The sequence below is a fragment of the Myxine glutinosa genome, chromosome 3, assembly GCF_964187855.1.
Source record: "Myxine glutinosa chromosome 3, kmMyxGlut1.1, whole genome shotgun sequence".
In the NCBI taxonomy this organism is placed as follows: domain Eukaryota; kingdom Metazoa; phylum Chordata; class Myxini; order Myxiniformes; family Myxinidae; genus Myxine; species Myxine glutinosa.
Genome location: NC_136263.1, coordinates 178,308,177 through 178,334,926, shown reverse-complemented (window position 1 = coordinate 178,334,926; position 26,750 = coordinate 178,308,177). Strand labels below are relative to the sequence as shown.

The following is a 26,750-nucleotide window of genomic DNA, read 5'->3' as shown; positions in this document are numbered from 1 at the left end:
GGCCTTGCTGTATGGTACGTCTCACGCCACAGCACTCGCACACAGACAAGAGCAAGAGGTCGAGGGCAGAGGTGGCGAAAGGAGCAAGAGGTCGAGGGCAGAGGTGGCGAAAGGAGCAAGAGGTCGATGGAGAGGAATCATGAGGCAGCAGAGGGAAGAGGTCCGGGCATGAAGTGATCCAAAACGAGAAGGGCTAAAATACCGGCCAGCCAGTTCTTTTAATGGCCATCTCATGACGTCAGCTGTCCTCTCCACCAAACAGCATGCCGCTTCTTACTTGCCCTTGACGTCACCGGTGGTACCTGACCAATCGGCACTCTGCTTCCCCCTCGGCCTTCCTTCCACCAATCAGTGGACAGTTTCTTGCCCCATGCCTTGACCAATCACAAGTCCTTCCTTACTTTAACCTTTGGTTGGTCGACTCCTGCCCAATAGCGAGTCCTTCTGGGCGTGGCTCCCGGCCTGCCTGTGCGATGAGTGTTGCTTTGCCAGCTGGTGATGTAGCTGGCTGTGGCTCCATCGTCAGTGCCCTGAACTGGCTTCTGGTGAGTTTTGTTGTGGGGGGGGGGGGGGGGGGTTTAATTCGTGTGTGTGATAATGGGCCTAACTACTCTACATGTCTGTGTGTGTTGCCATATGGGACAATGGATAGATCACAGGTCTCACGAACAGGGGAATTAGCATAATCCCTACTCTAGTTAGCACAAGGATCATCCTTGTATGATCACAAAGATACACTTGATCCGACATCAGGGCTAGACTGGTCCCTCCTTATGTACATCGAGATGGTTCTTCTTCTTCACGACAGTCAGAGCATGATACCTGATCTATATATCACTCTACCCCAAAATTCATAACAATACTTTATAGATGAACTCACATTCTAATTGTACATACTGGAGCATGACTCCGCCTCGGTTAAGACCGGGGAAATCACGAATGGCAATCGAGCGTTAATGAGGCGATGATCAAATACGGACTTCACTCTATATGCGCGGGAGGAAGAAAGGAAAGAAGAATAAGTGGGAATTACCTGACGGTCCGAGTGCAGTCTTCAACCTGCGAAAAGTAACTCACAAAAACGATGGATTTTAGGTAGGAAAATAAACACGGCTTCATTGCCGGACCCCGAGAACAAAGATTGCGACGGTAAAAACTAAACCCCTCGAATGGAGCGCTCCCACACAGACTTCAACTACAGGACAAATGGAAGTATAAATAAAGCAATCATTGTGTTTGTGGGTGCGGGCGTATCTCCGTCTAGCTGAGGTGTCAGGGTTCGTCAGGTATCGTCGGCTCCAAGCGCACAAGCCCGCCGCAGCTCCGATGATGGCGGGAAGTAGGCCTTGTTACGCCCCCGTTCGCGCGCTGTTGGGGAAAAACATATGCTGATGTGCGGCAAGCCTCGCATCCCCGCGCGATCACTCGCGAGGTCCCGTGCATGGATGCAGGGTAAGAGGATCATCAACTCTCCAACGCCTTTCCAACGTCCAACAAGCAAGGATCCAACAGAAAGAGAAGGCAAGAAGAGAAGAGAGGTCCGGGCAGGAAGGAATCCAAAGACGAGAGGGAGGAAATGTCGGCCAGCGAGTAGTTTTACTGGCCGTCTCGTGACGTCAGCTCTCTTCCCCTCCAACCAGTGTGTCACTTTTTGCTAGTCTTTCACGCCCTCCTCACATCACCGGCACTTCTCCTCCAATCAGCGCGTAGCTTCTTACTCGTCTTTTGCACCCTCCTCTCTGATTGGCCAAGCGCTTCTCGCCTTTGGTGTTACGTCATCGGTCGGTGGCCAATCAGTGCGGCATGTCCTTCACCTTCTTTACTCTGCTAATCTTCGACCTGGTTGTTACTCGCCCCTCCCCCAGCCAATCACGAGTCCTCCGGGGCGTGGGTCTCGGCCTGCCTGTGCAATGTCTGTCGCCATGCCAGTGTTGTCAGCTCAAGTGCGTGGTCGCTTCCTGTCTGTGCTTCCGTAAGTTATCATGGCGGAGGGGGAATTTAATTAGTGTGGTGCGCTATTGGGCATAACTAATGTATATGATGCGTTGCCATATGGGACACATGTATGATCACAGGTTTGACACATGGGGGAATTAGCATAATCCCTACTCTACCTATCACAGAGCCATCCTTGTATGACCACGAATATACACTTAATCCGACAAACGGGCTAGACGGGTCCCTGACTTACTGTACATCAAAATGGTTCTTCTTCTTCGTGACATCGGAGCACCTACCTATGCATATCTACCTAAATCTATAGTATATCCCCCTACCCCACCGACATAAAATGCTTCCTGGTTCTCATTCTTCCTGGATATCCTGGTTCTTCTTCTTCACGACAGTCGGAGCATGATACCTACAGAGATCTACCTGATCTATATATCACTCTACCCCAAAATTCATAACAATACTTTATAGACATACTCACATTATAATTGTACATAGTTTATAGATGTACTCACATTCTAATTATACATATTTTAAAGACATAATCACATTATAATTATACATACTTAAAAGACATAATCACATTCTAATTACACATACTTTAAAAACATAGTCACATTCTAATTATACATACTTTAAAGACATAATCACATTATAATTATACATACATTAAAGACAAAATCACATTCTAATTATACATACTTTATAGAGGTACACAGTTAAAAAAGAGAACGTGTACTACTAGTTACCACGAGATGGCGTATGTGGCCTACGTTAGCACATTCTATGTGGACAAACAACCAAACATACATACAGATAGACAAACAAACAATAAATATGTCGTGCATAGCACGATACTTGCGAAATCCCTAAAATAAGTTGTTGGCCTATGATGACCTCAAAAATAATTGGTGGTTGAATTCAGTGACCAGATATGCATATCCTCTTAATGTCAAGTCAATCGGATGAAAATCGAGGATTTTAGAAATTCGGCCTATGTTGACCTTTTGACCTATGTTGACCTCAAAAATACTTGGTGATTGAATTCAGTGACCAGATATGCAAATCCTCTTCAAATTTCAAGTCAATGAGATGAAAATTGAGGATTTTAGAAATTTGACAAAGGTGGTGACCTTTGGCCTATGTTGACCTATTGACCTTTTGACCCCAAAAAATAGGCTTCTTGCTTATGACCAACTCTACCATTTGGTAAGGTTTCGTGAATATCGGTTGAAAATTGTGACCTGTAGGCGACTGACATACAGACAAATAGAGACAGACAGACAGACAGACAGACAGACAGAATTACGCACAAGACCAACCAATGTTCTTGAAAAAGCTTCGATTTTCGCAAGTAACAAACTGACCCAAATGCAATACCCTCTCCTTTGTAAAAAGGAAGGTGTCATTGCTCATTTCGGAGAATGGAAGTAGTTTTGGAAAGACCTGTTGGATAGTCTAGTTAGAGGTACCCTTATTCACATCTACGAACCAGCTGTTACCTGCCATCCTGGTGTTTCACAGGCAGGGTGAGACATAAATTTGTCCGGCTGGACATTAAACTGGGCCTCGCGTTTGCCTGTATGGGTCGGTGCACGTTAAAGATCCCATTGTGTCCCTTGTTAAGAGTGGGTGGGCTATCACACACAGCTTATTTGTTATGTGTCATTGCTCTTATTAGTAAGGTCAAAGCCATCCAAAACATGCAAAACACCTATTATGCCACAGTTACAAAATGTACCAACCAAATTGTTTTACAAGCAACATTCCATCATGTAAAATACTTCATAGGTAAAATTTTTCAGATTATAAAATTGCTGTTGCCATGGTAACTATTGTTTGTTTGGATTTCACAATTAACGTGGCATGCGCAACATCTTTCTTGTTTGTGTTTGCTTGTTACATCCGCTACCTAGCTTTTAGGGGGTTTTTTTAGGTTAGGGGGTAAAGTTTTATGGGGTAGCTCATAGGGCAATGCCGTCTGGAACAGCAGTTTGTCTGTCCGTCTGGTGTATGTACGTATGTCCCTCACAAACGTCCACCAATCAGAGCTGAGGATCTGGTCACATGACAGGGGTACAGGAGATCCTCCACTCAGTAGATCCAGGTCTGGGTACGCCGTAGTTAGACTATCGGTCTAACTTTTAGCTTGTTTAAAATATTAACTTATCCTGCACTATTGTATGTCTGTCAAATAACTTCATGAATCTCCCTCAAAAGAATAGTATGAATTGTATGATTCATAGATACAGTCACACCTTTGGGTGGTAGTTTAATGGTTTTCAATTACAAGATTTCATGATTGAGACATATCGAGACATTAAGTGAGACATTTTAGACAGTATTTTCAAGATTTCATGATTCCAAAGACAGGTGAAGTCAGTAGCAGTTCTCGTTGCCTTTTCCATGTTTGGAGAGTCTGCGAGGGTAGCCATGTCCAGTTGGCGTACCTCCGGCCTTGGTTGCCCGACCACTACTGGCAGACACATCACAAATGGCATCTCACCTTCTTTACGCAATTTCCTGCTACGCAAGTCACTCCTACTATCCTTATACAGCCTTTTGAGTAAGTAAACACGGAGATGATAAGCAAAGACACATTTACGTTTTCCACGCTGACGTAATGTTTAATCTTCGTATATACCAGGAACCAGGATGGTGTCCATAAAGTCCTCGGGCAACTTTGAACTTTTGTAACTTTCTAAGTACACATGATAGAAACAAACTGTAGATGGCTTATGAAAGCATTGTTATTTTCTTGGTCTGAAATATCTTGACCAGATGTTGTTTTTGGTCCTTTCTATTAAAACCTTTATTTTGACCAGATGTTGTTGTTCATCTTTTATATTCAAACATTTGTTTTTCTTTGCTGGTTGTTTTTTCTTGGATGACTCGTCGACCTGGTGTAATACTGTGTGAAGGGTGAGACTGTGGCGGTCGCTAAAAGCGCAAATGATGGGTTAATAAACTAGAGATGGCGGAAGGTCATGGAATTTCCGACGATGAAAAAAGGTATCGAAATTGTCTCCAGGTCGCGGGCTTCAATTTTGTTTTTTTATTTATTCTCCCATTGGAGAATATTCCATCCATCACAAGTAAAATCTACCAGAGCTCATTATGACCTATTTCTTGGTTGAGAGATTGTAACTCGAACGGCACTCGGTAGAGCGCACACCTCCACCAGGTTCAACATTTGACGTTTTGTATCCCACTGATAGGCCGGATCTGGATTCGGACCTGAACCAAAATCAAATCGATTCAACCTTGTCACACACTCAACGTGTCCACCAAATTTCATCCGTATCTGTCCACAACGTTTTGAGATATTCTGTTCACAGACAGACAGACAAACAGACATAGAGGGCGCATTCACAACCTCAATCCAACTTTGGTCGACTTCCTGAATATGATGTCTCCTTCTTTGATATCAACCTCACCTCCAAGCTTTGCCCTTGTCACACACTCAACGTGTCCACCAAATTTCATCCGTATCTGTCCACAACGTTTTGAGATATTCTGTTCACAGACAGACAGACAAACAGACATCGAGGGTGAAATCACAACCTCCATCCAACTTTGGTGGACTTCCTGAATATGATGTCTCCTTCTTTGATGTCAACCTCACCTCCAAGCTTTGTCCTTGTCACACACTCGATGTGTCCACCAAATTTCATCCGTATCTGTCCACTACGTTTTGAGATATTCTGTTCACAGACAGACAGACAGACAAACAGACATCGAGGGTAAAATCACAGCCTCCATCCAACTTTGGTGGACTTCCTGAATATGATGTCTCCTTATTTGATGTCAACCTCACCTCCAGGTGTTGTCCTTGTCCCACACTCGATGTGTCCACCAGATTTCATCCGTATCTGTCCACAACGTTTTGAGATATCCTGTTCACAGACAGAAATACAGACAAACAGACAAACAGACATAGAGGGCGAGCTCACAACCTCAATCCAACTTTGGTGGACTTCCTGAATATGATGTCTCCTTCTTTGATATCAACTTCACCTCCAAGCTTTGTCCTTGTCACACACTCAACGTGTCCACCAAATTTCATCCGTATCTGTCCACAACGTTTTGAGATATCCTGTTCACAGACAGACAGACAGACAAACAGACTTCGAGTGCGAAATCACAACCTCCATCCAACTTTGGTGGACTTCCTGAATATGATGTCTCCTTCTTTGATATCAACTTCACCTCCAAGCTTTGTCCTTGTCACACACTCAACGTGTCCACCAAATTTCATCCGTATCTGTCCACAACGGTTTGAGATATCCTGTCACAGACAGACAGACATCGAGGGTGAAATCACATCCTCCATCCAACTTTGGTGGACTTCCTGAATATGATGTCTCCTTCTTTGATATCAACCTCACCTCCAAGCTTTGTGTCATCTGCAAATTTAGAAAGCCTACTCTTCACCCCACTATCCAAATCATTAATGTAAATACTGATCCCTGAGATACCCCACTAGCTCCATCCTCCCAGCTAGACATCCTTCCACACACATCCACTCTTTGCTTCCTATCACTGTTTCAAATCCAGTTACCTACCCGAGCAGCCACTCCACAAGTCCTCACCATCGCTAACAACTGATCCTATTTGGTACCTTACCAAATGACTTCTGAAAGCTCAGATAAACTCTATCCACTGCACTTCTCTCATCTACCCAATCAGAAACGGCTTCATATAACTCTAATAAATTTGTTAAGCATGATCTCCCTTTGGAAGTCCATGGCTACCTCTCATTACTTTGAAATTATTCAAATGATTCCTCATCTGGTCCCTAATTAACATCTCCAACAACGTTCTCCACAACTGAAGTCAAACTAACAGTCTATAGTTCCCCAATTCTTCTCTGGATCCTTTCTTAAATAGCGGAGTTACTTTTGATGTTCTCTAATCCTCCGGTACCTGTCACGAATCCAGTGAGTATTAAAGATATCCTCGCTTACCTGCTCGGCCACCTCCCTCAAAACTCTTCGTTACATATTATCCAGACATTGAGCTTTATCATCCCTTAATTCTTCTCGCTGTTTAAAACTTCACTTCCTCTACTCAGTAGATATGAAATTCTATCTATTCTAAAAGCCATTGCTTACCGCTGAGATTAATACTTTCTGTTGATAGAAGTTCCCCTGGCTGTTCCTATCTAAATATGGAGGCAAATATATATATTTAATAATCCTACCATATCACGCTCATCGTCCACCAATTCTCTTGTGCTATTCCTCAATGAGCCTGGTGTTGGTTTAACGGTTAGGGTGCTGGCTTGGGATCCTAGGATGCTGGCTTGGGATCCTAGGGTGCTGGTTTGGGATCCTAGGGTGCTGGTTTGGGATCCTAGGATGCTGGCTTGGGATCCTAGGGTGCAGGCTTGGGATCCTAGGGTGCTGGTTTGGGATCCTAGGGTGCAGGCTTGGGATCCTAGGGTGCTGGCTTGGGATCCTAGGGTGCTGGTTTGGGACCCTGGGGTGCAGGCTTGGGATCCTTGGGTGCTGGTTTGCGATCCGAGGGGGCTGATTTGGGATCCTAGGGTGCTGGCTTGGGATCCTAGGGTGCTGGCTTGGGATCCTAGGGTGCTGGTTTGGGATCCTAGGGTGCTGGTTTGGGATCCTCGGGTGCTGGCTTGGGATCCTCGGGTGCAGGATTGGGATCCTCGGGTGCTGGCTTTGGATCCTAGGGTGCTGGCTTGGGATCCTAGGGTGCTGGCTTTGGGATCCTAGGGTGCTGGCTTGGGATCCGAGGGGGCTGGTTTGGGATCCTAGGGTGCTGGTTTGGGATCTTAGGGTGCTGGTTTGGGATCCTAGGGTGCTGGCTTTGGGATCCTAGGGTGCTGGCTTGGGATCCTAGTGTGCTGGTTTGGGATCCTAGGGTGCTGGCTTGGGATCCTAGTGTGCTGGTTTGGGATCCTAGGGTGCTGGCTTGGGATCCTAGGGTGCTGGCTTTGGGATCCTAGGGTGCTGGCTTGGGATCCTAGTGTGCTGGTTTGGGATCCTAGGGTGCTGGTTTGGGATCCTAGGGTGCTGGTTTGGGATCCTAGGGTGCTGGCTTGGGATCCTAGGGTGCTGGTTTGGGATCCTAGGGTGCTGGTTTGGGATCCTAGGGTGCTGGTTTGGGATCCTAGGGTGCTGGTTTGGGATCCTATGGTGCTGGTTTGGGATACTAGGGTGCTGGTTTGGGATCTTAGGGTGCTGGTTTGGGATCCTTGGGTGGTGGCTTTGGATCCTAGGGTGCTGGTTTGGGATCCTAGGGTGCTGGCTTTGGATCCTAGGGTGCTGGTTTGGGATCCTAGGGTGCTGGCTTGGGATCCTAGTGTGCTGGTTTGGGATCCTAGGGTGCTGGTTAGGGATCCTAGTGTGCTGGTTTGGGATCCTAGGGTGCTGGTTTGGGATCTTAGGGTGCTGGTTTGGGATCCTTGGGTGGTGGCTTTGGATCCTAGGGTGCTGGTTTGGGATCCTAGGGTGCTGGCTTGGATCCTAGGGTGCTGGTTTGGGATCCTAGGGTGCTGGCTTTGGATCCTAGGGTGCTGGTTTGGGATCCTAGGATCCTGAGTTTGAATCCCGGTCGGATCGTTAAATTAACGCAAGGGGGTTGACTCAGCCTGTCATCCTTCCGAGGTCGGCAAATTGAGTACCAGCTCACTGGTAATTGGGGCACTGCATCAACGGCACAAACGTGCTTCCACAGAAATGATGCAACCAGCAGCCGCAGACTGCATACGGAAACAACGACAACATTCCTCAATGGGCCCCGGCCCACTCTCACATTAACCCTTTATTTGCCCCTTATATACTTAAACAATGATGTGAGCCAGTCTATAGTCCTCTTAATTTGTACTTGATGAATAACTTCTGCTTAAACTTAATAATACTGCCTCCCTCCCTGTTTACTCAGTGAGGTTACAACTCAGGTCTCTTTCTCCTTCTACCTTTACACCTCACTGGAATATGCCCACTCTGCGCCCGACACATTTGCTCCTTGAAGGTTGCCCATTTCTCCGATGCAGACCCAATCTAAAGCTCCCAATTCACTTCTCATACCTTCAAGGTTTTCCCTCCTAAAATCCAACACCCTTACACCACTATCCTGAACTTCACATCTCAACAATAGGGTTGCGCTTACTATATTGTGGTCGCTTGTCCCCAGATGTTCTCCCACCTCCACCATATTGGGATCATTACTCAAATAGAGGGACCCCCCCCCCCCCCCCTCGTGGGCTTTTGTACAACCTGGGTTAAAAAGCAATCCCGGACAAGAGATAGAAAATCCTCATCCACTAGGCCTTTCCCTGTTGCTGGACCTTATCTATCCCTGGCAAATTAAAGTCCCCATAATCAACACTCTTCCCTTATCACATGCCCTTCTGAATTCTTCACATATCCATCTTTCCTGCTCTTTCCTCACAACAGGAGCCCGATAAAATCATCCGACAAGTAGCTTACTATTCTGGCAAACTCTAATCTCTATCCACACAGATTCCACTCCATCAATTTCCTCCTCAATGGCCTGCCTTTCTCTCTTGTCTTGATACAATTCTGTCCAGATTGACATAACACGTCCATTTTTTTCTGTCCTCCAGTTACATTTCCCAATAAACCATGACTCACTTACACAACTATGCAATACCCCTCGCAAACCACTTCCAGCTCTTCCATCTTTCCATTGAAGCTCCTGGAATTCGTATAAAAAACACCTTCAACCTTTCCCTTCCTGCCATTAACCATCCCGAGCTACCCCAACCCTCCAACCAAATCTTAAGTCTCTAGTTTTAAAAGGTCCTAATTTATTTGTCAGGAATCTCCGCGGATCTCGCCACCACCTTGTATCGAGTACACCACCATCTCACCATGACCATGGAGGAATCCTCACATATTCACAGACCCCTTACCCCTACACCATCTTCCAACCACGAGTTCACATCCGTCACTCGACGACAGAAATCTGCCTTGACTCCCAACATTGGTAGAATCCCTGAAAAAAATAAATCACATCTCATGCCAAAATTCTTCAAATGTTTCTGCAAACGCCTCTGATTCCCCCCTCTGATTTCCTCCTCTTTTCCCTCCTCTGATTTCCTCCTCTTTTCCCTCCTCTGATTTCCTCCTCTTCTCCCTCCTCGGATTTCCTCCTCTTCTCCCTCCTCTGATTTCCCCCTCTGATTTCCTCCTCTGATTTCCCCCTCTGATTTCCTCCTCTGATTTCCCCCCTCTGATTTCCTCCTCTGATTTCCCCCATCTGGTTTCCTCCTCTGATTTCCCCCCTCTGATTTCCACCTCTGATTTCCTCTTCTGATTTTCCCCCTCTGATTTCCTCCTCTGATTTCCCCCCTCTGATTTCCTCCTCTGATTTCCCCCTCTGATTTCCTCCTCTGATTTCCTCCTCTGATTTCCCCCATCTGGTTTCCTCCTCTGATTTCCCCCCTCTGATTTCCTCCTCTGATTTCCCTCCTCTGATTTTCCCCTCTGATTTCCACCCCTGATTTCCTCCCTTTGATTTCCCACTCTGATTTCCTCCTCTGATTTCCTCCTCTGATTTCCCCCTCTGATTTCTCGTTTTGATATCCTCCCCTGATTTCCTCCTCTGATTCCCTCTCTGATTTCCCCCTCTGATTTCCTCCTCTGATTTCCCCCCTCTTGATTTTCCCCTCTGATTTCCTCCTCTGATTTCCTCCTCTGATTTCCTCCTCTGATTCCCTCTCTGATTTCCTCTTCTGATTCCCTCCTCTGATTTCCCCCTCTGATTTCCCCCTCTGATTTCCTCCTCTGATTCCCCCCTCTGATTTCCCCATCTGATTTCCTCCTCTGATTTCCTCCTCTGATTCCCTCTCTGATTTCCTCCTCTGATTTCCTCCTCTGATTTCCTCCTCTGATTTCCTCCTCTGATTTCCCCCTCTGATTTCCTCCTCTGATTTCCTCCTCTGATTTCCTCCTCTGATTTCCTCCTCTGATTTCCCCCTCTGATTTCTCGTTTTGATATCCTCCCCTGATTTCCTCCTCTGATTCCCTCTCTGATTTCCACCTCTGACTTCCTCCTCTGATTTCTCGTTTTGATATCCTCCCCTGATTTCCTCCTCTGATTCCCTCTCTGATTTCCACCTCTGACTTCCTCCTCTGATTTCTCGTTTTGATATCCTCCCCTGATTTCCTCCTCTGATTTCCTCCTCTGATTCCCTCTCTGATTTCCACCTCTGATTTCCCCCTCTGATTTCCTCCCCTGATTTCCTCCTCTGATTTCCTCCTCTGATTTCCCCCTCTGATTTCTCGTTTTGATATCCTCCCCTGATTTCCTCCTCTGATTCCCTCTCTGATTTCCACCTCTGATTTCCCCCTCTGATTTCCTCCTCTGATTTCCCCCCTGATTCCCTCCTCTGATTTCCTCCTCTGATTTCCTCCTCTGATTTCCTCCTCTGATTTCCTCCTCTGATTTCCTCCTCTGATTTCCCCCTCTGATTTCTCGTTTTGATATCCTCCCCTGATTTCCTCCTCTGATTCCCTCTCTGATTTCCACCTCTGACTTCCTCCTCTGGTTTCTCGTTTTGATATCCTCCCCTGATTTCCTCCTCTGATTCCCTCTCTGATTTCCACCTCTGACTTCCTCCTCTGATTTCTCGTTTTGATATCCTCCCCTGATTTCCACCTCTGATTTCCTCCTCTGATTCCCTCTCTGATTTCCACCTCTGATTTCCCCCTCTGATTTCCTCCCCTGATTTCCTCCTCTGATTTCCTCCTCTGATTTCCCCCTCTGATTTCTCGTTTTGATATCCTCCCCTGATTTCCTCCTCTGATTCCCTCTCTGATTTCCACCTCTGATTTCCCCCTCTGATTTCCTCCTCTGATATCCTCCTCTGATTTCCCCCTCTGATTTCCTCCTCTGATTCCCCCCTCTGATTTCCTCCTCTGATTTTCTCCTGTGATATCCCCCTCTGATTTCCTCCTCTAATTTCCCCCCTGATTCCCCCCCTGATTTCCTCCTCTGATTTCCCCCCTGATTCCCCCTCTGATTTTCACCTCTGACACCTCAGAAATGTTTCCCCTCTGATGTCCATTTGCCATAAACTCACTGAAATCTCCTCCAAACAACAACCTGTATTCTGTGATGCCAAAGGCCAAAGCTTTAAATTTGGATTGTTTCAAACAAATGAGGGTTGGAAATGAGGTTAAAAATGATAAACAAGGTTGATTTATTTATTTGTCAATGTATTGAAGTTCGACACATCATGGTTTCCCTTCGTAGCCGGGGAAGGCCGTCCACATGAGACATGGCAAAGAACATGGGAATGTGAATTCGTTTATAGTGTAGAAGTTGTGGAATCAGATAACAACTACACTCTGAGGTAGTAACTAGTAAGCAGTGTAACCTGGTGTCAAGGGGTATCCAAGGATACCAGACCACGTGATACCCTCCGTTTCCGGGCGAAATTTGTAATGAGCGTAACAACAATAACTGGTCTACTTTTCGTGAAATACACCATCGGTTATTAGCTCCCGTTGGACTAGGTCAAAAACGAGGGCTTATAGATTGGGTCTCGTCCGTGAGTCCATCCGTGCGTGCGTCCGAACCATATCTCGGAGCTGGACGGACCGATTTTGTTCAATCTTGGCACAAAGACAATGCATGATGTATACATATGTGCGTCATTTTGTTTCACGATGCGATCAAAGATGGCCGACTGGCGGCCATTTTAGTTGTAAAAACAAGCGTTACGCCTAGGTCCCCCGTCAGTGAAGTGATGCGAGTTGACAAAGTGGAAGACGCAAGGCGGCCATCTTGGATTTTGACGTGGCGACCCAATTTTCAATAGCGTTCGTCCTTATGCCGAGAGACACCCACACACCAGATTAGAAGTTGGTACTTCGCTTATTTTCCAAGATATTCAGCTCACAAGGTTCAGACATACATGGCATCAGACATACATGGCGGCGGCCATCTTGGATTTTGACGTGGGTTGCACCCACACACCAAATTCGAATGCGGTCCTTCACTTATGCACGCCCGCACGCACGCATGCACGGGCGGACGCACGGACGGACGGACGGACGGATGGATGGACGGACGGACACACGGACGGAGGGGAAAACCATAGTCCCCCTTTCGCTCCTCTTTCGCTCCGTGCGACGGGGGACAAAAACGATGTTGAACAGGCACCTCAACCATTTCTCGGACATGCATTTACCGATCTTGTTCAAACTTTGTACACAGATAAGTAATAATGGGTTACAAATGTGCGTCATTTTCTTTTTTGAGATCAGATCCAAGATGGCTGACTGGCGGCCATTTTGTTACTTAAACGTGTCCCCAACCATTTCTCGACATGCATGGACCGATTTTATTCAAACTTGGCACATAGACAATACATGAGAGGATACATAAGCAGAAGAATTTGTTTTGTAATCCGACCAAATATGGCCGACTGGCGGCCTTTAGCTCCATATAGGAAAATTACTAAAACCATGGGAGCTCTATCATTTTAGGTGTTTTTCTTCTTGTTTAAGGTCCATCAACAACCAGTGCTGCCAAATTTGTCCACTGGCCCAACACCGTGCATGTGAAACACCAGGACGACAGGTTACAGCTGGATCTAGATTCCAACCCAGACTAGACAGCTCTGAGGCGAGTGGGGTATAAGTCTATCCTGCCAGAGTCCACCGAAGTTGAATTAGTATCGTCCCCAGAGGTTGGTTTTTTTGTTATGCAAACATGTTGTGTTGACTTTGGTCCCCCAAGGGGATAAGGATTTCCTGTTCCTCAACCTTTAAAGGTCAAACTTGGCAAACCGACTTAAACTTATTTTTTGAATCCTAGACAACACAATGTCGATTGGGCCTTTATAGAGTTGAACTTTTGATCATGAATCTATGCTCCCAATGAATCTGATCCACTGTACGATACTCTGTGATACAGATATAGTGTTGGTTCTGCCCAAGAAGTTTACAGGCCTAGGGGTCATGCTGGGCGGTTTTCCATCTCTCTCCCGGCAGTAGTTAGGGCAGGAAATTGTAATCTGTGCATGGTGTAGGTGAAGAACACGGTGGGATCTTTAATGTCGACCAACTAATGCCAGAACACAGGGCGCCCGGTTTACGTCTATCCGAGGGACCGGCACACACATTGATGACTCAACCCACCTGTGAAACACCAGGACGACAGTTTATAGCTGGGTCAGGATTCAAACCCGGGCTAAACAGCTTAGAGTGTGTGTACCTCCACAGATAGACTATCCTGTCAACCTGAAATATTCAATGAAATGGACTTCCGTAATTGCGTTGCCATTCAAATGTCAAATGGACTCATGTTTAAGGTCAAAGTAATCTTGCATTGTTTCTGAATTCCTTTAACTTAAACCTTTCAAACCACCCGACCTTTAACCAAATCTTAAACCTTTCACACCACCCGACCTTTACCTTAAACCTTTCAAACCACCCGACCTTTAACCAAATCTTAAACCTTTCAAACCACCCGACCTTTACCTTAAACCTTTCACACCACCCGACCTTTACCTTAAACCTTTCACTCCACCCGACCTTTAACCAAATCTTAAACCTTTCACACCACCCGACCTTTAACCAAATCTAAAACCTTTCACACCACCCGACCTTTAACTTAAACCTTTCAAACCACCCGACCTTTAACTTAAACCTTTCAAACCACCCGACCTTTAACCAAATCTTAAACCTTTCACACCACCCGAACTTTAACTTAAACCTTTCAAACCACCCGACCTTTAACCAAATCTTAAACCTTTCACACCACCCGACCTTTAACCAAATCTAAAACCTTTCACACCACCCGACCTTTAACTTAAACCTTTCAAACCACCCGACCTTTAACTTAAACCTTTCAAATCACCGGACCTTTAACCAAATCTGAAACTTTCACACCACCCGACCTTTAACTTAAACCTTTCAAACCACCCTACCTTTAACTTAAACCTTTCAAACCACCCTACCTTTAACTTAAACCTTTCACACCACCCGACCTTTAACTTAAACCTTTCAAACCACCGGACCTTTAACTTAAACCTTTCAAACCACCCGACCTTTAACCAAATCTGAAACCTTTCACACAACCCGACCTTTAACTTAAACCTTTCAAACCACCCGACCTTTAACCAAATCTTAAACCTTTCACACCACCCGACCTTTAACCAAATCTTAAACCTTTCACACCACCCGACCTTCACCTTAAACCTTTCAAACCACCCAACCTTTAACCAAATCTTAAACCTTTCAAACCACCCGACCTTTAACCAAATCTTAAACCTTTCAAACCACCCGACCTTCAACCAAATCTTAAACCTTTCACACCACTCGACCTTTACCTTAAACCTTTCAAACCACCCGACCTTTAACTTAAACCTTTCAAACCACCCGACCTTTAACCAAATCTTAAACCTTTCAAACCACTCGACCTTGAACCAAATCTTAAACCTTTCACACCACTCGACCTTTACCTTAAACCTTTCAAACCACCCGACCTTTAACTTAAACCTTTCAAACCACCCGACCTTTAACCAAATCTTAAACCTTTCACACCACCCGACCTTTAACTTAAACCTTTCAAACCACCCGACCTTTAACCAAATCTTAAACCTTTCACACCACCCGACCTTTACCTTAAACCTTTCAAACTACCCGACCTTTAACCAAATCTAAAACCTTTCACACCACCCGACCTTTAACTTAAACCTTTCAAACCACCCGACCTTTACCTTAAACCTTTCAAACCACCCGACCTTTAACCAAATCTAAAACCTTTCACACCACCCGACCTTTAACTTAAACCTTTCACACCACCCGACCTTTAACTTAAACCTTTCAAACCACCAGACCTTTAACTTAAACCTTTCACACCACCCGACATTTAACTTAAACCTTTCAAACCACCCGACCTTTAACCAAATCTAAAACCTTTCATACCACCCGACATTTAACTTAAACCTTTCACACCACCCGACCTTTAACTTAAACCTTTCAAACCACCCGACCTTTAACTTAAACCTTTCACACCACCCGACCTTTAACTTAAACCTTTCAAACCACCCGACCTTTAACCAAATCTAAAACCTTTCACTCCACCCGACCTTCCTACCAGTTGCCAATAACATATGGCAATGTACACGTGCCGTGGCGGCTTTGAGTACATTTTCCCGTTTGTCTTTCCAAAGTGCCAGGAAAGCAATATCGAAGTGAAAGAGGCAAATAATGTCCAAACAACGTGGTGTTTAATCGCCATAAACACAGAACCAGCTGTGGTGAATTGACAACACCAAACAGCTGCACATTACAATGTACAAAAGCGTATAAAAAGCAGGTAACATCGCTCAGGTGCTGATATGGTAGTGTTAAAATACATCCGAACAACGTCAGTGAAAAAGCAAATGCAAGCAAAACCAAACAGTAAATGTACAAAAGCACCAAAGGTGAAGTAGTTGAAAAAGAAAGGCAAAGAAAACATGGGGTGGGGTGGGGTGGGGTGGGGCGGGGCGGGGCGGGGGGAGCAAAGTAGTCGAGAAGGAAATTCATGGGTTTCGATGTTCAGTTTGGTCGAAAAACATTCAATTAATTGCACGAAGGATGAGAGTAATGGCGGAGGTACTCGGTGCTACTGCTGCTCGCTCGTTGACCCTTTGTCGTTGTATATATATATGTATTGTTTCGATGGTTCTCTGAGCGCAACTATCGGCGGCTTGCGAGATGGAAAGGTAGGCAGGTAGCGATGGTACAATCACCGGGAAGGAAACCGGCATCCTCGCTTGGATGAATGAGGGACCATGGATGATGCATCATCCTCGGGATGCCGTGTGTCGCCTCGTGAGGTTCCGGGTGCTCCACGTGGGGGAGGATGATGAGATCGGGGGCGATGAGCGACACGATGTTTACACGATGTGTACACCATGCTTACACGATGTTTACACCATGCTTACACGATGCCCAGCGCGCGCTTCGTGAGGCTCCGGGTGCTCCACGTGGGGGAGGATGATGAGATCGGGGGCGATGAGCGACACCATGTTTACACCATGTTTACACGATGCTTACACGATGTTTACACCATGCTTACACGACGCCCAGCGCGCGCTTCGTGAGGCGCAGCAGCTTCCGCAAGCCTGAGGCTTTGCGCTCCTTGAGGGCGAGCAGCGCTCGCCCGAACTCCTCGTCGTTTTCCCAGGTTCCCGACACCAGACGGGCCCTCTCCTCGGCCTGCTTGTCGCCGGCATTGAGGAAGACGTTCCTCACCGTCCCCTCTCGCACTCCCGCGAAGATGTCGCCGCGGGCGTCCCGGCGAGTCCTCGTGCTCGCACGGTAGGTGGAGGTGACCACGGGGCAGTCGGGCCGGCTCGCCATGCCGGCGTTGTCGTTGAGGTAGATGGAAGACGGACGAACTCCGGTCGCGCTGCTCTGCTGCATCTCGGCCCCGTGAACTGTGCAGGTCCCGGCGAGCGCTACCGTTCCCTAACGCTCTGCTAGACACAACCTTCACCCATCGCTGAAGCGCAAATCTAAAAGCGGAGCAAACGTCCCACCGGTGATATGGAAACGTCAAAAGAGGAGGAGCGTCATTCCTGTCCACTCATTGGCTAGCGCGGTTGTCTCCACGACGGCATCTTCTCTCTGATTGGCCGTCGCGTTGCCTTGATGGGACCGACGCTCGGCCATTGGCTCCCGGGGCACAATGTTCGACTGCGTACTTGTTATTGACAGGAAAGTCGTTAATTTTCGGGCTATTGCATCAGATATATTGTGACCCTCAGTGGTTACGCTCAACCCACGCCACAGGCCCAAGAAAAAGCAGAAAAACACCAATATTCTTATTTGGATCTCGACTCTTCCTCGATAATCTTGGTGATGTGACTTTATACGTCGCTTCTTTTATTTGAAGACAAACTGCACAAGATGGCACCCAGTGTGTAACGAAATGTATGTTCCTTTCTATTGTGACGACTCACAACTGTGTCCTTCAGATACACATGAGACTGCTGTGTGTACCGCTTTGGGGGTCGGGTGTCTCTCCGGGAGTTTGGCGGGAGGGGCGGGGGGGGGGGGGGGGTTCAAAGCCACAGTCACGTGACTCCATCTTCATGGGCGCAGAAATCCTGGATTTCACTCCACCACGACAGGATGTGCCAATTTAGAATGACCTTACTTGGAATTTGTAGAATTCATCCAAAACTAGACCGACACTCAGTGCAGAGCATACCTCCACCTGGTTGGCCATATTACTCAATGGTGAAAAATCACTTAAATAATTATACTATCCGGATCCGGATCTTCACCGAAATCGAATCGATTCTTCCTTGTCACACACCCAACATGTCCACCAAGTTTCGTCCAAATCCATCCATAACGTTTTGAGATATCCTGCAATGTATAGTTTTTGGCCATTTCTCCCAATGGTAAAGAATCACTTAAAAAATTAAATAATCCTCATATCCAAATACATATTCAGATCTTCACCGAAATTGAATCAATTCTTCCTTGTCACACAACCAACCGGTTCATCAAGTTTCGTCCAAATCCGTCAACAACTTTTTGAGATATCCTGCTAGGTATCGTTTTTGGCCCTCTCTCCCAATGGTGAAGAATCACTTTTATAAAAAAAAGTAATCCTCATATCCAAATACATATTCAGATCTTCACCAAAATCGAATCGATTCTTCCTTGTCACACACCCAACATGTCCACCAAGTTTCGTCCAAATCCATCTATAACTTCTTGAGATATCCTGCTATGCCTCGTTTTTGGCTTTACCTCCCAATGGTGAAGAATCACTTTAAAAATTAAATAATCCTCATATCCGAATACATATTCAGATCTTCACCAAAATCGAATCGATTCTTCCTTGTCACACACCCAACATGTCCACCAAGTTTCGTCCAAATCCATCCATAACTTTTTGGGATATCCCGCAATATATAGTTTTTTGCCCTATCTCCCAATGATAAAGATTCACTTAAAAAACTTAAATAATCCTCATATCCAAATACATATTCAGATCTTCACCAAAATCGAATCGATTCTTCCTTGTCACACACCCAACATGTCCACCAAGTTTCGTCCAAATCCATCCATAACGTTTTGAGATATCCTGCAATGTATAGTTTTTGGCCATTTCTCCCAATGGTAAAGAATCACTTCAAAAATTAAATAATCCTCATATCCGAATACATATTCAGATCTTCACCAAAATCGAATCGATTCTTCCTCGTCACAAACCAAACATGTCCACCAAGTTTCGTCCAAATCCATCCATAAATTGTTGTGATATCCCGCAATGTATAGTTTTTTGCCCTATCTCCCAATGATAAAGAATCACTTTAAAAATTAAATAATCCTCATATCCAAATACAAATTCAGATCTTCACCGAAATCGAATCGATTCTTCCTTGTCACACACCCAACATGTCCACCAAGTTTCGTCCAAATCCATCCATAACTTGTTGAGATATCCCGCAATGTATAGTTTTTGGCCATTTCTCCCAATGGTAAAGAATCACTAAAAAAATTAAATAATCCTCATATCCAAATACATATTCAGTTCTTCACCGAAATTGAATCAATTCTTCCTTGTCACACAACCAACCGGTTCACCAAGTTTCGTCCAAATCCGTTAACAACGTTTTGAGATATCCTGCTAGGTATCGTTTTTGGCCCTCTCTCCCAATGGTGGAGAATCACTTTTAAAATTCTAGTAGCCGGATCCGAATCCGGATCTTCACCAAAATCTAATCATTTCGTTCTTGTCACATGCGCTACATCTCTGCCAAATTTCGTCGGAATCCACCCACAACTTTTTGAGATATCTTGTTGACAAACGGACAAACAGACAAACAATTGAGTGAGCTGTCTGACGTCACTGATAGAAACTTGTACAATGGAAACGGATGGACATTTTAAAAAGGCGACATTGCTCTCATCCAGTGATGTATTTTTCAGGGTGGGGATCAGGAAAAGCGTCATGTGTTTAGTGAACAGTCCCAGAAAATTGGATTGGAGGAAATGGAAAGTTGTTTTGGGAAAATGTTGTGGAATTGACATCCTTTGCTACTTGGGAAATGTCAAATACTGCAGAGGGAACACCTGTCCAATACTTTCACCCATAGCTCTTACCGATTCCCAGTCTAGTGTTGGATTATAGGTTAAGGTCTCAGGGTCCTGAGTTCAAGCTCCTGCCATGCCGTGGAATGAACATCAGGAGCTTTGGTGTATATTAACATTGCCAATGTTCGAAGAAGACCATTAGGATTAAAAACAATGACTATGGCTCTATGGGTAAGGTGGGGCCTTGGCAGGAAAGGTGGAGCTAGATCCTCCCTCGTGTGTAATCAACATGGGTCCTGCCTATGTTTAATATTCCCAAGACCCCACACCAGGGAGGTCTCTGGCTCATGGAGGTACATCGAGGAAGTTAAACGTCAAATGTTGAGATTATTGAACACAAAGACCGATGGAATGTATAAATAATGGGTGCGTGGGGGAGAGGGTGGCTGGACCCACTTTTCTCAACAGGGTTACCTTGACCGAGCTTACTCTCATTATAAACATCAACACTCAAAGTAGTCAGGTTGAGGTTTTATGACATTTCAGCCCCAAACAATATGATTGAAACTTGAAAGCATCTGGAAAGGCAAAGACCCTTCGCGTGCGTTTGTATCAAAAGTCCTCTTCTTCTTCTTATTCTTCTTCGGCAGGCGCAAAATAACGAAAACAGTTTTTAAAAATACAAAATGAAAATTGATGATTTTATGCAGCCTTGACCTTGAAGCTTTGTATCTAAAAAAATAATCAGCTTCTAGCTTTTTATTGGTGAACCAATTCTGTGACCCAATATGCAAATCCTTTAAATTCCAGGTCAATCGAATGAAAATTGATGATTTTATGCAACCTTGACCTTTGACCTTTTGACAAAATTATTAATTTGCCTTCTGAGTACTATCATAATAAAGCCTTGGTGAAAATTTGATGACAAAACTGAAATGGAAAAGAACTTACAGCCCGGACAGACACACACGCACACGCACACACACAGAGACACGCACACACACACACGCACACACACACACACGCACACACACACACACACACACACACGCACACACACACACACACACACAGACACGCACACATACACACACACATACACACACAAACACTCACACATACACACACACACACACAGACGCACACACACACACACACACATAGACACACACACACACACACATAGACACACACACACACACACACACATACGCACACGCACACGCACACACACAGAGACACGCACACACACACACACACACGCACGCACACACACACAAACACACACACATACACACACACACAGACGCACACACACACACACACACATAGACACACACACAAACACACACACATACACACACACACAGACGCACACACACACACACACATAGACACACACACACACACACACACACAGACACGCACACACACATATACACGCACACAAACACATACACACACACACACACACACGCACACACACACAAACACACACACACACAGACGCACACACATGCACACACACACACACACACACACACACATACACACGCAAAAACACACACACACAAACATACACACACATACACACACACACACACACACACACACACACACACACACACACACACACACACACACAAGTGATTGCAAAACTCCATCTTCTGGGGACGTGTTAAACATTGTAGCCTATAGGCTAAATTATAGGTCATAATATACATGTATGAAATTCAAAATATAGACAACTGTCATGGCGAGCAGCGGTAAGTGCAACGAGCATCTTGTTCCACAAACCTACAATTTGGCGACAACGGAGGGGGTGGGGGGAGGGGGGAGTGGGAAGAGGAGAGAGAGGAATTTATCAGTGAATAAAACGGTGACGCATTAATTGCCGCGTGACGCACATTTTGGCAGGAATGGGTAGGCAGGTAGCTAATGATCACGTGACGCATATATGGATCGGTGATTGTATGTATATACGTGTGTCATGCTCATTCCTCACACCCTATAAACCTGTTCGCCCCACACCCGAAAAACCCCCCCCCAAAAATTCAATCAAGTTTTAATTAATATCTATATATGAAAAATATTTTCTAATATTAAAAATATTTCCTAATATTAAATAATATATTTTTGTCATTGGACGTTAAAGACCCCACGGTGTCCTTCGCGAAGAGTAGGCGAGTTATCGCCGGCACCATGAACAAATTACAAATCCCTGTCCTAACCTTAGCCGAACGTCAGGTCTGCCTGGCCAGCCGGTTCGTGAAAGACTTGGCGCCAAAAGCTCCCACGGCCAACCCCACAAAAACCAGGGTATGAAGAAGAAGAAGAATTCGAGATCGGTCTGTGGTCCTCCTCCTCCATGAGCCTCGACTTTGTAGACAAAATTAACATCCTGATGGTGTGTGCTTGCCTCACTGTTCTCGTCCCCACTCCTCCTCCCTCATACCTCCACATTGAGTGAATTCAAGTTGATAAACTGTTGGAGCAGGTTAACTGCAGGTTAAACAAAAAAAGAGCAATGAGAGATTGCAGACCTTCACCGGGATGTGTTTGAGGTGATTTTTTAAATGGTGTTTGTGTTAAAACAAACATGGCGGCCGAACCACGTGACCTATGACGTCATCATTATTTGTTTTCTAAACTAATTTATTCCTAGATTATGCTCAAGAAATTTCATCTTGACTGGATGAAGTTTTGTACTTGTCGAATTATGACGTCATAATGGAGGCACCTATGACATCAGCATTAACATATTTTATTCCCCATGGAGAGCTCTTTACAATGAGCCATGTTTCATCTTTTTTTCTATGCAGAGCTTTCGGAGATATAGAGGTGCAAAGTTTTTCGGTCCAAGATGGCGGCCGAACCAGGTGACATATGACCTCATAATTATCATTAAAAATTACACATGTGGAGTTGCACCGATGTTGACGATTTCCTGTCAATCAAACCAACGATTGCAGAAAATCATACTTATTCTGTGCGGACAAACAGACAGACAGATGAAAAATCACTCAGTGACACTTGGCAAAACAGAACAAAGTAGCATGGCACTCAGTGGAGCATTCTTTTGACCTCAAAAAGAATTAGTGGTTGAATTCAGTGACCAGATGAAAATTCAAGTCAATCGGATGAAAATTGAGGATTTTAGAAATTTGAAAAAAGTGGTTGACCTTTGGCCTATGTTGACCTTTTGGCCTAAGCTAATCTCAAAAATAGTTGGTGGTTGAATTCAGTTAGCCGATATGTAAATCCTCTTCAAATTTCAAGTCAATCGGATGAAAATTCAGGATTTTAGAAATTCAAAAAAAATGGTTGACCTTTGGCCTACGTTGACCTTTTGTCCTAAGATAATCTCAAAAATAGTTGGTGGTTGAATTCAGTTAGCCGATATGTAAATCCTCTTCAAATTTCAAGTCAATCGGATGAAAATTGAGGATTTTAGAAATTCAAAAAAAAGTGGTTGACCTTTGGCCTACGTTGACCTTTTGTCCTAAGCTAATCTCAAAAATAGTTGGTGGTTGAATTCAGTTAGCCGATATGTAAATCCTCTTCAAATTTTAAGTCAATTGGATGAAAATTGAGGATTTTAGAAATTCAAAAAAAATTGGTTGACCTTTGGCCTACGTTGACCTTTTGGCCCACGCTGATCTCAAAAAATAGATGGTGGTTGAATTCAGTAAGCCGACATGTATATCCGATTCAAATTTCAAGTCAATTGGATGAAAATTGAGGATTTTAAAAATTTGAAAAAAGGTAGTTGGCCTTTGGCCTATGTTGACCTTTTGGCCGATGTTGATTTCTCAAATAGTTGGTGGTTGAATTCAGTTCGCCGATATGTAAATCCTATTCAAATTTCAAGTCAATCGGATGAAAATTGAGGATTTTAGAAATTTGAAAAAAGTGGTTGACCTTTGGCTTATGTTGACCTTTGGCTTATGTTGACCTTTTGACCTTTTGACCCCAAAAATATATAGGATTTTGTCGGACCACGAAATCTACCATTTGGTAAAGTTTCGTGAGGATCGGTTTCAAATTGTGTCCTGTAGGCACGTATAAGTGAGCAGACAGATAAACACACACACACACACACACACACACACACACACACACACACACACACACACACACACACACACACACACACACACCGTGAGTGAGCAACATACTTGCAAATTTTTTTTTTTTTTTTGCCAAGTAACAAACAGACTGCAATACCCTCTCCTCTGGCGAAGGTAACAAACAGGTGAAGCCGCAGCTCTTGCACCTCGTCGAAGCGAAAAGGAAAACAGCGCAATGACCTTTAAACGAATTCGTCATACACAGCACAAAAACAAGTTGATAACTTTCCGAGGACGATTTGACCTTTACGACCGAGCTCTGCCGAGTTTGCTACCTGTCGGATCTTTGCACCTGTGCGTTATATCGTGGATCTGCTTCGTAGTCGTAAAACGAGATTACGAGGTAAGAACGTGTACCTGGAGGGAACATTATTTAACATACTTCCGCTCGGTGCCTTCTTATAAACTCTCGTAACAATCCCCAATAACCTGGATACCTGCCGGTCACGTGATCATGATCATGATCATGACAGGGTCCGTTTGGTGTTGGTGCGAAGCTTGTTGATACTCGCGTAGGTAGAGGTGAATATAAGGACCACAAGGTAACAACAACACGTGCACAAAATAAAAAATTTCAAAGCACATTACACAGTGGTGGCACGTAGACACAGTATTCTAATCCTGGGAAGGTAAACAGCCAGGTATGTAGAGCTGGAGTAAGGTGGGCAGCGTGATGCCACAGCCATGCTTCACAGCAAGTGATGCCACCTGCATCACACTTACCTCCACCACCAAAGGTGAACGGACGTTATGTTTTCACCTCTGTCTGTCTGTCTGTCTGTCTGTCTGTAAGCAGGATATCTCAAAAAGTTGTGGACGGATTCGGACGAAACTTGGTGGACAGGTTGGGTGTGCGACAAGGAAGAACTGATTTCAATTTGGTGAAGATACGGATCCGGTCGATCAGGTGGGATACAAAACGTAAACCGTTCAGCCCGGCGGAGGTATTTGTGCTCTACCGGGTGCCCTTGAAGTTAACAAGATACTGACCTACCTATGCTCACCTGCCTTTCCAGCCTGCATATTGCCATCGATGTCTATTGTATATGCTTAGTTTATTTGAAAAAATGCACAGCATATTTAACATAAAGGACCAAGGAGGATGTACAGTACACGGAACGTGAGTCATCTTGCCACCACACCTTTATCAACGTGGGCATCTAGCCACCACACCTTTATCAACGTGGGCATCTAGCCACCACACCTTTATCTACTTGGGCATCTTGCCACCACACCTTTATCTACGTGGGCATCTTGCCACACACCTTTATCTACGTGGGCATATTGCTACCACACCTTTATCTACGTGAGTCATCTTGCCACCACACCTTTATCTACGTGGGCATCTTGCCACCACACATTTATCTACGTGGTGTTACGTGCTCCTCCCCAAACCCCGGTAACGGTGTACCTCCGAGCCCCGAGAGGAGTCATGGCAGAAAGATGTGTTATTCTGTATGTCAAAGATCAATGGTGAAACCACACCAATTGTTACCAACAAACAAGTGTTGTATTAAGATCACACAAGAATAACAGTACAACAACAATAGTAATCAATAATTGTACAACCAATATATATTTCCTATGATGGTACCATCAGGTTCGTACAATATAACTCACTGTGCTCCAAGTGAGTGAAAAGAAGAACATTCCCCAATGTCTCTATTCCGGCATCAAGCCAAAGTCGATCCGCTCCAGTAATCGTCAGAACGATGTCTAATCGAGACCAGAATCCCGTTCGGATGACAGTCACAGTCCCACTGCCAAAGCTGCGCAAAGGTGCCCCCAAGGCGACTGGGAAATCACACCCCCGGGTATGGACGTTCCACGGCTCCCGATCGGCGAACCGCAGATTTCCCACTCAAAAGCCACGTTACACACACACACCAGATTAATGTCTGAAGGCGGTGAAAATGGTTGAAGCGAGATGAAAAACCTTGAGCGAAGCACAAATCCTGCGTGAGGTAAAAATGGCCGACGGCCCATTCTCGTGGTGTAACAGCACTCTGATGATTCTCTCCGGAATCAACCGCAAAACCTGTCACGCAGGTTTATCTGTCACAGCGATGACAACTCTGTCGCAGGAATCCCTTTCCCGGGAAACCCAAAGTTCACCCGTGACCCTCGTTCGCCAATCGTTCGCTCCAGACCTCGAAGCAGCTCGGCTTCTTGTCCAACTCACTCGCTCCGCCTTCTCTTCCTCCTCTTCCTCTTCGTCGTCGTCCGGTTCCGGTTTCATTTAAAACATTAACTTTTTTTACCTTTTGAAAATAGTAATCTCTATTTCCCTTAAACGACAACAATAATAGTACATGGAATCAAAAATGTTTACAGTGGATGAAAACCACAACAACGGAAGTGAGGAATCCGTAACAGTGGGCATCTTGCCACCACACCTTTATCTACATGGGCATCTTGCCACCACACCTTTATCTACGTGGGCATCTTGCCCTACCTTGCTCTATTATCGATCCGTGGATCAGAACAAAAACACAGAGCGAGAAGAGGCTGACGTCAGATAAATATGATAAAAAGTACACATAAACATGTATAGATATGTATATATGTATGTTATACATACTAGGACGTGCCCGTACGTGGGTGCCCGTACGTGCGTGCA

General features: G+C 45.1%; 2 protein-coding genes across 2 annotated transcripts in view; both read right to left on the bottom strand.

Annotated features, from left to right (window-relative positions):
• Positions 1 to 16,169: 16,169 nt before the first annotated feature.
• On the bottom strand, positions 16,170 to 17,467 carry TCIM (transcriptional and immune response regulator). The gene has a single exon (XM_068109780.2). The coding sequence runs from the start codon at positions 17,367 to 17,369 to the stop codon at positions 17,019 to 17,021; it is 351 nt and encodes a 116-aa protein (XP_067965881.2). The 5' UTR covers positions 17,370 to 17,467; the 3' UTR covers positions 16,170 to 17,018.
• A 3,053-nt stretch (positions 17,468 to 20,520) lies between these two features.
• LOC144891384 (uncharacterized) overlaps positions 20,521 to 26,750 on the bottom strand; it is a 40,485-nt gene continuing 34,255 nt past the window's right edge. Inside the window, exon 2 of the mRNA XM_078774751.1 lies at positions 20,521 to 21,797. Within this exon, the coding sequence (XP_078630877.1) occupies positions 20,836 to 21,588 (753 nt within the window). The 5' untranslated portion in view covers positions 21,589 to 21,797 and the 3' untranslated portion in view covers positions 20,521 to 20,835. The remainder of the gene's footprint in view (positions 21,798 to 26,750) is intronic.

Excerpts from the sequence above, each read along its gene's own strand:
- TCIM (XM_068109780.2), bottom strand. The coding sequence starts at position 17,369 with ATGCAGCAGAGCAGCGCGACCGGAGTTCGTCCGTCTTCCATCTACCTC.